At 39.9% G+C, this 13,581-nt stretch overlaps 1 protein-coding gene across 1 annotated transcript in view; it reads left to right on the top strand.

Moving 5' to 3' along the window:
• The window catches only part of CCDC63 (coiled-coil domain containing 63), a 190,481-nt gene that overhangs the window by 100,261 nt on the left and 76,639 nt on the right, over positions 1-13,581 (top strand). Inside the window, exon 5 of the mRNA XM_044069763.1 lies at positions 10,307-10,381. Coding sequence (XP_043925698.1) covers positions 10,307-10,381 — 75 coding nt within the window. The remainder of the gene's footprint in view (positions 1-10,306; positions 10,382-13,581) is intronic.

The raw sequence follows: 13,581 nt of genomic DNA, 5'->3' as shown, positions 1-13,581 counted from the left end.
CTAAGGTGGTGTCAGAATCTAATATTAACCAGTCCATTAATCTGCCAGTCTTCTTTCCTAAATTTATGAACAAAGGTGAATATATGTTGCATTTACTGGATGTTCATAGACAATTACATTTTTACTTACATAGTACAAAATAAATTAGGGAGACAGATCAATTATTTCTGTCCTTTGCCAATTCTAAATTGGGAAAATCAGTTGCAAAGGTTACTTTAGCCAGATGGCTGATGGACTGCATCTACAACATTTATCTACAAGAAATTGGGTTTATCCGTGCCAAAATCTTTAAGAGCCCATTCACCTAGGTTCATGGCAACTTCTTCTGTGTTCCTATCTAGGGATTCCATGGATGACATATGTGCAGCTGCAACTTGTGCTAATCCTCATACCTTTATTACTCATTACAAACTAGATCTGGTCTTGAGGGAAGAGCAGCCTTTGGCTCAACTGTGATCAGGAATATACTTCTTTAGAGTCTACCCAGGAATTTAGCTAGCTGGGGACTCTGTCCCAACCATTGAGGATAGAATGAAAATTGACAATATCAGATAATGAATTTATGTACTTACCACAATGCTCCATCTGTGTTGTCCATTTTCATTTTTCCTTAACTCCCCACACCCCAATCCCCAACTTTTTTCACAATTGATTTCTGGAAGAATGAGCATTTATAAGGACACCACTGTCCTTCATGTTGAGCTGCAGATATGGCTTCTTCTGTTAGGAATTTTATAGTAGCACTTCCAGTAGTACTTCCTACTTTATGTCAAACAGCAAACAAGTTCTGAGGTATATTAGGGGTTGGTGCATTATGAGTAAGAGTGCAGCTTGAGAACTTTTTGGTGGCCACGAGCTAAAGTAATGGATGAGTCAAATCTGAAGATTGGATCCAAACCCAACAGTTGAGGATAGAATGAAAATTGACAACATCAGACCCTTCCTTTTAGATTAAACCAAGTCTGTGAGTGTGGCTGTCAGTCAAGGACAATTGTTCCTATTAGGAGGGCAAAACTTCAATATTTGAATAAGGTGTACTTAGTTTTATGTGTTAGTATTAAGTTAATAGGTTTTAAGGGGGTATTGGGGTGTTTTTTTGAGGGCTTGCAATAAAACAAAAAGTTTTGTAAAATGTGACATAGGACCAAATGGATATGACAAGAAATAACTGCATAAAGATCAACCTGCCAAACATTAATGTATTAATGTAACACAAAAGATGGAAGCAGACACTACAAATGCCAATGGCCTTAATCTAGTCATTCCCCTATGCAAGAGTGAAAAAAACACATCAATTGTTCTTGTATCCTGCTCTTTTGACCAGACATTTCTTCTTTTTTATGTTCTAGTGTCTTCATTTTTTAAAACTGAGCAAGGAGAAAGAAAGAAAGAAAGAAAGAAAGAAAGAAAGAAAGAAAGAAAGAAAGGAAAAAAAACAGGGAACACCTGTTTACTTTAGTATTCCCATTACACTTGAAAATAACTCAGAAAATTTTACTTTATAGCATGCAGATTATATCATGCATTATAAAAACACTACTATTAAGATCAATTTTTTGTTTTACTTACAGTTAACTCTTTTCTTCCTCTTCTCCCTCCTAAATGTTCTTCCAAACATTAGTGGTGTGAAGTAGGGCATATGGTTTAGAGCCCCTACAAGTTTAACAGTGTCAAAAAATTCCAGTATATCCAGGTTTTCTTGTTGTGTCATGTTTCACAAATATAACTAATGCTTTGTAATCCCACATTTATTTGTCAGCTTCTGAGTTGCTAGTTTTATTCCTGTTGATCTCCACCTCCCAAATCCAGTCTCTGCTTCAATTCCAATGTACTCATGGTTCTTTTAGTCAACTCTTGTGTTTTTTTTCTGTCTCTCAAGCATTTTCCATTGAAACATTGGAAAAGGTTTCACTGGCAAAGGATCTATGTGATCTTTATTATCAGAAGAACAAGAAGCAGAATCTCCTTCTGTTTCATAACTCACTTTTTGTTGAACAAACGTTTGCATCTTCACCTTGACATGCTCTGCATCAAAAATGACTTTGTCCCTCCAGGGAAGAATATTCTGAAAGTAGCTGGGTTCAGCAGCTTGAATCTCACATCTGCTTCTCAACATTCTCTGATTAGTGGAAAACATCTATTCCCTTTCTGCCTGGTGTACAGTGAGTAATCATTTTTCACAAACACTATACTATCTCCCACTTTTAGTATTTTGTCTTTCTGTCACAGTTTTGTCAGAATCAACTCTTTCTGCTGGTAGGACTGCATCTTTACTATTAAAGGTCTATGTTGCTTTCTCATGGCCAGGTTTGGAATGTACACATTATGCACCCTTTCAATTAACAACTCCTGCTGTGGAATACCAGTCCAGTTGCTTTATTTGTGCCTTCATGAAATTAATACAGTCTGTTCTTTCCAGCTTCTCTGGTATAAAAGAAAATCTCAGGTTTTCCCTACATGCTCTGTCTTCTAATTCTATTATTTTTTGAAACATCTCATCTTGAGCAATTTCATGATCAGCCAGCCTTTTCTTCATTTTGACCTCTGATTTTTGCAGTTTTATCACCTCATCTAAATATCTTTTTAAAGCTTCCTCCATTTATTCCAGACTTTTGTTATTTGAGTTGATATACTCCTTCATTATTTTGTTTATTTTAACCAGGTCTCTGAGCTGTTGTCTTACGTTTTCCTCCAAGTTACTGGAAGTCATCATGTCTTGCAACAAAGCTGGAGCTTGCACTGCTTTTTGCTGAACAGCTGCAGAATTCTTCCCAGTCAGTATTTTTTCCTCACCTTTCATGACTGATTTTCTTTCAGGTTTTCTGAAATTTTTTTTTTTGCTGGCATCTAGGCAGTGCACTTACTAGCCAGTTACTGAAATTTACTCAAAAATATGAGTTTACTGGCTCTCTCTTCTGAGTTTTTGTTTTCACACTGGGAAAGTTGAAATTAAACTGTTACTCCATGTGCAGCCATCTTGGAAGTGATGTCATATTACTTTGAGTGAAATGTTGAGAGATGTTGTGATAAGAGAGCAAGCACGTAGCACTTTGCCTGGAGATATGAGAATATGGCTGACAGACTGGGAGTGTAACAGTGTGGAGGAAATGGACTGAAAGAGTGACCTTTGTCTCTAGTTAGCAGGATGCTGACACAACTGCACAGATGAGGCTTGCCTACCACTGTGGATCTCAAGAAGGAAGACAACCCTTCCCTCCTTCAACCAGTAATTAGACTCCACAGACAATTCAGAGACAGGACCAATGACCACCTCGAGCTACAATGGGATAGGAGCATGTCCTTGACATTTACCCAAGACTACATGGAGATTAGGAAAACCATCACCAATAACAGGATAATGACTACACAGAATAGACAACTGAGCAGGGTACTCCCTCCCCACTCCCTTTTCACCTTCAGAAACGTGAGGAACATCAGAAGCTACACTGAATGCAGTAAGGCAGTTGACAAATTGCAGAACAAAGGGACCTAAAAATGTAGACTACCCAACTATAACTACTGCCCAGTTATGAGCAATACAGCTCATTTTAGAGCCCAAACACAAGCAAAGGATAACACAGCACCTGTTATGGGAACTGTAACACAAAATAATGGTATACAGGGCAAACTGCAGGAAACACCCAAGTTTCTACATAGACAAAATGGTGAACAAGCTCAAAAGAAGTATAGCCCAGCAAATGACAGAAATCAGAGCTAAAATTCTTAAGAACCCCATGGCTAAGCACCTGATAGAACACTATAGCAACATAGAGTTCTGTTTCCATGTTCTCGAGAAAGTGGACTTTGAAGACCTTGAAGGAAACAAAAACAATATACTTGAGAAAAAAGAACTACAGTGGCAGATCAGACTAGAAACTTACAAAAACACAAGACTGAACACAGCTTTTTATATTTTAAGCTTAAGAAAACTAAACCATAAGAAATTCTACTGACTTTACTTCTTGAACTGAGCATTTGCACTGACGACCTTATTTTTGCCTAGTTGATTTGTTTCTTGATCTGGTTGTTTGTTTTTTAAATTTCTATATACTATAGCATGCCGCACACGATGCATGAGACTCCCATACCTAGGGGTAGCTGTGTAAAATTTTACTGAGTACATGGTTCCCATATGCACACCTGTTTTCAGTCTTAGTGAGTTTTGCTGGCAAGTATATTATTTTCTTTAGTAATTTTTAAAAAATTATTTCTCAACTGTTTTTCTGTGTCTTGGATCTTTCAAATTGTTTTTCATTTGACTGACTAAGATTTTTCATCTTTATTGCTGGACTATATGCTCTCTTGTGAGTCAACCTCACTGATATTCTGTAACATAGCAGGAATTACTTAGATTATTCAAGGTCACAAAAATGTAAAAAAAAAATCCTTAACAAGAAGGGCTTTTTAAACTAGGGTAGAGGTATTAGGGATCATCCTTGGAAGACTGACTTCCACTGCACATCAGCATAAAGGAACCCATGGGGCTGAAGTCTAAACCATCACTGTGGGTTTCTTACACAAAAGGGGAATTATTGGTTTTAGCATAGACCATCATCTTGAAGTTAGATGATTCTCTTGCAACCATATGGGCCGTATACATTTTAAATGCCACAACACAAGCAAATGATACCAGAGCACCTGTTACTGGAACTGTAAAACCGAAATAGTGGTATACTGTTGAACAAAATGGGGAACAAAAGCCAATGAGGAAGGCAACATAAGTGGTACCTCTGTAGTGGTAGGATATCTTGTGGCAACAGGTGTTCCAATCTACCACAAGGGCCTGTACCCCAGCCTGGTTGAGGAAAAAGAAATCATTGTTTGAGGGATACTACATCAGACGTAACATGAAGTTGTGAGAAAGGGACGATATTTTTCCAGGCAATCCACTCCATTTAAGTCCATGGGAGGGGCACCTTCTCAGGTACCAGTGGACAGAGTTCATTTGGACTAGGAAGGAGGTAGAAAAACAAGCAGCTGTCTTTCTTTATTGCGACTCCTGCATAGGCATTGATAGGAAATGATATTTTGATAATAAAATATCGATGCGTTTATCCAGTTACATACAGCCAAGACAGACTTCAGCCAAGGGAGTTTTATGCTGTGGGAAAGGAAGGTTTAGAGATAGTTTTGTTCTCAGAAAGCTGCAGCCTGACTTATATGTTAAGAAAGTCATAGTGCTTACAGATCACCATCCATCAAAGTGGTAACCCAGCATCAGTGGACTAAGCAATAAGCTTCTAGTATGGACTTTGGAATTACAATAGCATGACAATGCAGCCCAAGAGCGGTGCTAGTAATGCAAATGTAGAAAGTCAGTCAAGACAGGGAGTGGCGTAGAGTAATTAATGGAAACGCCCCTCAACTCAAGCTGTGTTTTTTTTCTGTCTCTCAAGCATTTTCCATTGAAACATTGGAAAAGGTTTCACTGGCAAAGGATCTATGTGATCTTTATTATCAGAAGAACAAGAAGCAGAATCTCCTTCTGTTTCATAACTCACTTTTTGTTGAACAAACGTTTGCATCTTCACCTTGACATGCTCTGCATCAAAAATGACTTTGTCCCTCCAGGGAAGAATATTCTGAAAGTAGCTGGGTTCAGCAGCTTGAATCTCACATCTGCTTCTCAACATTCTCTGATTAGTGGAAAACATCTATTCCCTTTCTGCCTGGTGTACAGTGAGTAATCATTTTTCACAAACACTATACTATCTCCCACTTTTAGTATTTTGTCTTTCTGTCACAGTTTTGTCAGAATCAACTCTTTCTGCTGGTAGGACTGCATCTTTACTATTAAAGGTCTATGTTGCTTTCTCATGGCCAGGTTTGGAATGTACACATTATGCACCCTTTCAATTAACAACTCCTGCTGTGGAATACCAGTCCAGTTGCTTTATTTGTGCCTTCATGAAATTAATACAGTCTGTTCTTTCCAGCTTCTCTGGTATAAAAGAAAATCTCAGGTTTTCCCTACATGCTCTGTCTTCTAATTCTATTATTTTTTGAAACATCTCATCTTGAGCAATTTCATGATCAGCCAGCCTTTTCTTCATTTTGACCTCTGATTTTTGCAGTTTTATCACCTCATCTAAATATCTTTTTAAAGCTTCCTCCATTTATTCCAGACTTTTGTTATTTGAGTTGATATACTCCTTCATTATTTTGTTTATTTTAACCAGGTCTCTGAGCTGTTGTCTTACGTTTTCCTCCAAGTTACTGGAAGTCATCATGTCTTGCAACAAAGCTGGAGCTTGCACTGCTTTTTGCTGAACAGCTGCAGAATTCTTCCCAGTCAGTATTTTTTCCTCACCTTTCATGACTGATTTTCTTTCAGGTTTTCTGAAATTTTTTTTTTTGCTGGCATCTAGGCAGTGCACTTACTAGCCAGTTACTGAAATTTACTCAACAATATGAGTTTACTGGCTCTCTCTTCTGAGTTTTTGTTTTCACACTGGGAAAGTTGAAATTAAACTGTTACTCCATGTGCAGCCATCTTGGAAGTGATGTCATATTACTTTGAGTGAAATGTTGAGAGATGTTGTGATAAGAGAGCAAGCACGTAGCACTTTGCCTGGAGATATGAGAATATGGCTGACAGACTGGGAGTGTAACAGTGTGGAGGAAATGGACTGAAAGAGTGACCTTTGTCTCTAGTTAGCAGGATGCTGACACAACTGCACAGATGAGGCTTGCCTACCACTGTGGATCTCAAGAAGGAAGACAACCCTTCCCTCCTTCAACCAGTAATTAGACTCCACAGACAATTCAGAGACAGGACCAATGACCACCTCGAGCTACAATGGGATAGGAGCATGTCCTTGACATTTACCCAAGACTTCATGGAGATTAGGAAAACCATCACCAATAACTGGATAATGACTACACAGAATAGACAACTGAGCAGGGTACTCCCTCCCCACTCCCTTTTCACCTTCAGAAACGTGAGGAACATCAGAAGCTACACTGAATGCAGTAAGGCAGTTGACAAATTGCAGAACAAAGGGACCTAAAAATGTAGACTACCCAACTATAACTACTGCCCAGTTATGAGCAATACAGCTCATTTTAGAGCCCAAACACAAGCAAAGGATAACACAGCACCTGTTATGGGAACTGTAACACAAAATAATGGTATACAGGGCAAACTGCAGGAAACACCCAAGTTTCTACATAGACAAAATGGTGAACAAGCTCAAAAGAAGTATAGCCCAGCAAATGACAGAAATCAGAGCTAAAATTCTTAAGAACCCCATGGCTAAGCACCTGATAGAACACTATAGCAACATAGAGTTCTGTTTCCATGTTCTCGAGAAAGTGGACTTTGAAGACCTTGAAGGAAACAAAAACAATATACTTGAGAAAAAAAGAACTACAGTGGCAGATCAGACTAGAAACTTACAAAAACACAAGACTGAACACAGCTTTTTATATTTTAAGCTTAAGAAAACTAAACCATAAGAAATTCTACTGACTTTACTTCTTGAACTGAGCATTTGCACTGACGACCTTATTTTTGCCTAGTTGATTTGTTTCTTGATCTGGTTGTTTGTTTTTTAAATTTCTATATACTATAGCATGCCGCACACGATGCATGAGACTCCCATACCTAGGGGTAGCTGTGTAAAATTTTACTGAGTACATGGTTCCCATATGCACACCTGTTTTCAGTCTTAGTGAGCTTTGCTGGCAAGTATATTATTTTCTTTAGTAATTTTTAAAAAATTATTTCTCAACTGTTTTTCTGTGTCTTGGATCTTTCAAATTGTTTTTCATTTGACTGACTAAGATTTTTCATCTTTATTGCTGGACTATATGCTCTCTTGTGAGTCAACCTCACTGATATTCTGTAACATAGCAGGAATTACTTAGATTATTCAAGGTCACAAAAATGTAAAAAAAAAATCCTTAACAAGAAGGGCTTTTTAAACTAGGGTAGAGGTATTAGGGATCATCCTTGGAAGACTGACTTCCACTGCACATCAGCATAAAGGAACCCATGGGGCTGAAGTCTAAACCATCACTGTGGGTTTCTTACACAAAAGGGGAATTATTGGTTTTAGCATAGACCATCATCTTGAAGTTAGATGATTCTCTTGCAACCATATGGGCCGTATACATTTTAAATGCCACAACACAAGCAAATGATACCAGAGCACCTGTTACTGGAACTGTAAAACCGAAATAGTGGTATACTGTTGAACAAAATGGGGAACAAAAGCCAATGAGGAAGGCAACATAAGTGGTACCTCTGTAGTGGTAGGATATCTTGTGGCAACAGGTGTTCCAATCTACCACAAGGGCCTGTACCCCAGCCTGGTTGAGGAAAAAGAAATCATTGTTTGAGGGATACTACATCAGACGTAACATGAAGTTGTGAGAAAGGGACGATATTTTTCCAGGCAATCCACTCCATTTAAGTCCATGGGAGGGGCACCTTCTCAGGTACCAGTGGACAGAGTTCATTTGGACTAGGAAGGAGGTAGAAAAACAAGCAGCTGTCTTTCTTTATTGCGACTCCTGCATAGGCATTGATAGGAAATGATATTTTTGATAATAAAATATCGTGCGTTTATCCAGTTACATACAGCCAAGACAGACTTCAGCCAAGGGAGTTTTATGCTGTGGGAAAGGAAGGTTTAGAGATAGTTTTGTTCTCAGAAAGCTGCAGCCTGACTTATATGTTAAGAAAGTCATAGTGCTTACAGATCACCATCCATCAAAGTGGTAACCCAGCATCAGTGGACTAAGCAATAAGCTTCTAGTATGGACTTTGGAATTACAATAGCATGACAATGCAGCCCAAGAGCGGTGCTAGTAATGCAAATGTAGAAAGTCAGTCAAGACAGGGAGTGGCGTAGAGTAATTAATGGAAACGCCCCTCAACTCAAGCTGTGTTTCTTGGTGGTGTTTCAGAAAACCCACCATAAAGTCTAGAAGAAGAGAAAAATGAAAATCTGTGTAAAATCTGCAGTTGTTTTTCTGGTAAAGATGCAGCCAAGATGTAAAATATGAAAATCTTTACAAAGCTTGCAGTTTCTGTAGCACAGATGTAACAAAAATGTGAAATGAACAATGCATGTACATTTTTTCCTTCAGAAATGGAGTAGAGCTTTGAAACTGATCTCTCTCTCTCTCTCTCTCTCTCTCTCTCTCTCTCTCTCTCTCTCTCTCTCTCTCTCACACACACACACACACACAGCTCATTAGCTGTGTTACTATATTTGTGGTGAAATGTTCTAGTGCTCCAGGTAGCTCTGCTTTGATGGAAGTTGTCTTGATTTAAAATGTGACCCAGCATGAAATGAAGAGTTAGATCTTGTTTATCTAATGCACAAAGGGAGATTTGATCTAAAAAGACTGTTCTCAGTATTGTTGCCTCACTTCAAGACAGTCCTCTAGAGTTGTTCCATGTAAAATGGACTCAGGTTAGAAAATCAGAACAGAAACGGATCCAATCTGTCTTTGTGAGTTTGGTGGACTTTCAACTAGCCTGGGAGCACAGTAGACAGATGCACCGAACAGTACATCAGCATCAGGGGCAACCGTCCGGAAGGAGTATTGCATGAGCAACAACTGATATGTGACTTTATATTATTTGCATTGCATTCTCATTGTCATACAGACATTAAAATATGAGATATTTACCTTCTTTGTTTGGAGCCTGTATTTTGCTAAAAAATTCTAAACTGTGGCAGTTTCTGAAGTTTTAACAATTATGACAAGTCTGCTGCAAATTTGGAAATCTAAAGAATGGTGGATTTCATCAAGCATATTTTTCCTCTAGCTAGAGGATTAGAGCAGCCAGGCTATTTCCGTCTGTTTCACATTTTAGATTGCTAATTAGAATCTTATACAATAGTTATTTTAAGTACATTAGTCATTGTACCTAATGATTGCTGTTACTTGCTTTGTGACAATAAACTCCATCATTAAAATAAAAACTTATGGTATTATAGAGTTTTAAGTTTTTCAAAGATGAATCCGTACTCAGACTTATTTTACCATGTGCAGAGACTGGAAGAAAACCTTTTTCCCTTTTAAGTTTTACTGTTTGAATCTGGCCACTGCAGGTTTAGATAAAAGCACCTTCTTATTAATTTGATGATTAAAGATAACACAGCAGTAGGGAGAAGACAAATAAATATACACAATTTTGTGCACACATGGACGTAAATAAATTTTAACATCATGCTTTGAGAACATAGCAAATGTTACGTAAGAAAATCTACCATGTTATGCTGTTTTGACATGCCGAATAAATAAATGCTTTTGTTACATTTTATTGAATATAACTAATCTTTTTTAGAATGAAATTTTGAAGTTACAGTCCATACGAAAATATGCAGAAGAAGAAGTATGTAGGAACATCAAGGAAGTAGAGGTAAGTAATAAAAAGATAAGTGCATTTGGAAAATAGTTTCCCAAAGCATTTTACTGTTTAAGGCATGAGAAGGGGAGAGAATGCTATAGCACAGTCACCCTGATATTCAGATTCCAAAGCACATTCAAAAGATGTCACACCTGAATAGGCAAAGTATTATTTATAGTTATATAGTGATAAAAGAAAGGGACAATAATGGGAATCTGAACAATCCTTATAGTGTACTGTTCTGTTTTGTAGTCTCTGGGGATAGATTGCCATCCTGCTCAAGGTGCAACCAATTTTGATAACAAGATACCTCTTGCAGTATGTGGACACAGAAATGTACAAAAGTGATTCATGTGTAGTCATGGTAAGATTTAGAATAGATTTTACTTTATTTTTTGTCAGGCAGTTGTGTATGAGGAAAACTGGCTATCCAAACATTTACATATTACCTATAGTTCATAGGTATAACTCTTGTACAAGTCAATGGTCTTTTGATCATCTTAACTACCTGAGAGCTTTCGTGTAAGTTAAGTGAAATTAGATACAGTAGGTTCAAACTAGTTCATACTGTGGAGGCAATACTAACACAGTCTGAATTATAATTTCCTATATATACCTATCTTACCTAGGAAACATTTACCTATCTGTTTATTTTTTTCCTCTTCTATGTGATATATCCCCACTACCCTCCCAGTCTGTCTCTGACTCAACAATTGCTGACTCACTCTCTTACAGCTCTCAGACAAGGTAATTTCTTAGGGCTTCCAACTGGTAAAATTAAAAAGGGCTCTCATTCCATTTTAAAGAAAAAAGCATTAGCAACAAAAGAAGGACTAACAATCTGATGTTATTAATCTTCGTTCATTCCTTACCGATGGGTTATCAGTTCTGTCCTCGGAACCAAGCCGGCCTCGTACCAAGGTCACGTCAGCCAAAACCTCTCGAGCCAAGATCCTACCCAGAATGCTCTGCTCCCTGTTACCCCAATGTCATTTGCCGTGTTGCTGTACAGCCATGTCAAGCCACTCTCTCTCAGCTAAGTGAATATTTTTTTGAAAGTTTCTATATTGTTAGTGCTCAAAAAGTTTTCAGTCAGTTACTATCGCTATACTCCTACCCTATCGTAACTTTAAGACTCTCTCCCTATAGTTTTTCTTCCCTTTTATTACCCTTTTCTTACCTTTGAGGTAATTCTTCATTACCATTGTTGGTAATCCTTCTTTGCTCTCTTCTTACCCTTCTGGGTAGCTTTCTTAACTCCTTGGTACTGTCTTTCTTCTCCACATCATTATGTCGGACAAGAAAAGTAGTGTTGGTTTCAAACAATGTACGGAATGTGGCCGTAAGTTACCACTTTCTAATGGCCATGATTTATGTGTCTGTTGGTTGAATGTCTCCCACCTTTCAGTGGATCCCCCGTGTGGGATTTGTAGAAATTTTTTGACCAGGACTCTCAATGAAAGAAAGAACAAGTTAATCCTGAAAGGCCTCCTTAAAACTCCTTTCGGTGTGGCTATCTCTGGGTCAGAGGGCTCAACCCCTCCTGCTAAACCCCGTAAGAGGTCGTTCACTTTATCTCCCTCTGGAGATCGCAAGGAGTTGACTCACAAAAAGGTAAAAATTTTGAGCCTGGTGGTGCCATCTGTGGCCCTTTCAGCCCCAGTCTCAGCACCACCCCAGTTGATTCTTGCTCAAGCTATGTCCTCTTTATCACCACTGGCACTGGAGTTCCTGGTGCAGACACTTATGGCTCCTACAGTATTGTCACAGCCTTTATTGGCACCATCTCTGCAGGTACAGTCTCCTTTGGCCCCGAGTTTGACGATACTATCCTCTATGGTGCAGACACCTTTGGCACCGACATGCTCTTCAGTGCAGTCTTTTTTGGCACAGTTGTTACAGGTGTAGACACCCTCCTCGATGGCACCATACTCATTGGTGCAGACATTTACCACACCACCCTTTATGGGGCAGACACCTTCAACTTCTATGATGCTGCCTTCATCGGCACAGATAACCTCAACACTAGTCTCCTCGGTGCAGACACCCTCGGTTCCGGGCTCTGCACCACATGAACTAGCAAGGACTAAGTATTCTCCTTCCTTGGATCCATTTGTTGGAAGCCAATATAGCCCCTTTCTAGAAAGGCCAGAATCACCTTCAGGTTTCTCTATGAGGTCGACTAGGAGCCTCTCAGAACAAAATGTGCTGTGGCTTGTAGACCAGTTGCTTGTGGCCAGGGGTCTCTCTCAACCATCTAAAGCTACGTTCCCTCTTCCAGATGACCGTATTTCCCCACAGACTCCAACATACATTCCTCCTTCGACTTCCATGGAAGCATCGAAGCCCCTTCCTCCGACAGCAGCTTCCCTTCCTCTGACCCCAATAGTGGACCTTCACTTTGGAGCCAGAATTGTCCTTGTGGCCCTCAGTGCACTGGGCATCTGGCTGTTCTCAGGCTAGTGGCTGTGCTGTGGGGAAGGCATTCTTGGTTCCATGCCAATTTTTTTCTGTGGCACCCTCCAGGAATCTTCCTTCCCTCTTGCTCCACAGCCCTCTTGAGACTCCCAGTCTGGGGGTCGGCTCGTTGGAGCGGGGTGTGACCTTAGTTCTGAGGTTGTCATGCTTGGTTTCGGGCTCCCATCCCTCTTTGAGCAGTCCGGCTTTCCAGGCCATGGAGAGGGCACTTGCCTCCGCTGGCAACCCCCCCCCCATATTGGAGTCCTCCCCCTCTGTGCCACAAGTGTTGCATGCCACAACCACCAGACACCAGGCACAAGGGCCTCAGGTTTCTCCCCCTCAGGAAACCCCCTCTTTGCAATTTTCCACAGAGCTCCCCACTGAGGAAGTTCCTCGCAGGGTTTCATGCAAAAGGAAGCACATGAACTCCACGGAGGAGTCTTTGACCGAAGATACGGACTTTGATGATGGGGAAGGGTCCCCACGGTCACCCTCTGGTGAGGTGTCCTTTGGTGACATCCTCGAGATCCTAAGACAGAGGGGTGACTGGAAGTTCTCCAGCCCTTCCTCAGAGGAATCCATATTCCTGCAGGCCTTTCATGCCCGGCCCCCTACCTCCTGAGTTACCCCGCCAGCTGATGAGCGTGTCCAGCTTATTGTCCAGCATGCATGGAAGGCTCCTGACACCTTGGAAGCTATACTGCAGATGCCTGAAAAGATTTTATCTCCCCCAGCTGAGCATCCCCATTGGT

The sequence above is a fragment of the Protopterus annectens genome, chromosome 4.part0 (assembly GCF_019279795.1).
Source record: "Protopterus annectens isolate FY-2018-M chromosome 4.part0, PAN1.0, whole genome shotgun sequence".
Taxonomy (NCBI): Eukaryota; Metazoa; Chordata; order Ceratodontiformes; family Protopteridae; genus Protopterus; species Protopterus annectens.
Note: the sequence above shows the minus strand (reverse complement) of the source record. Positions and strands in the feature narration are given on the sequence as shown.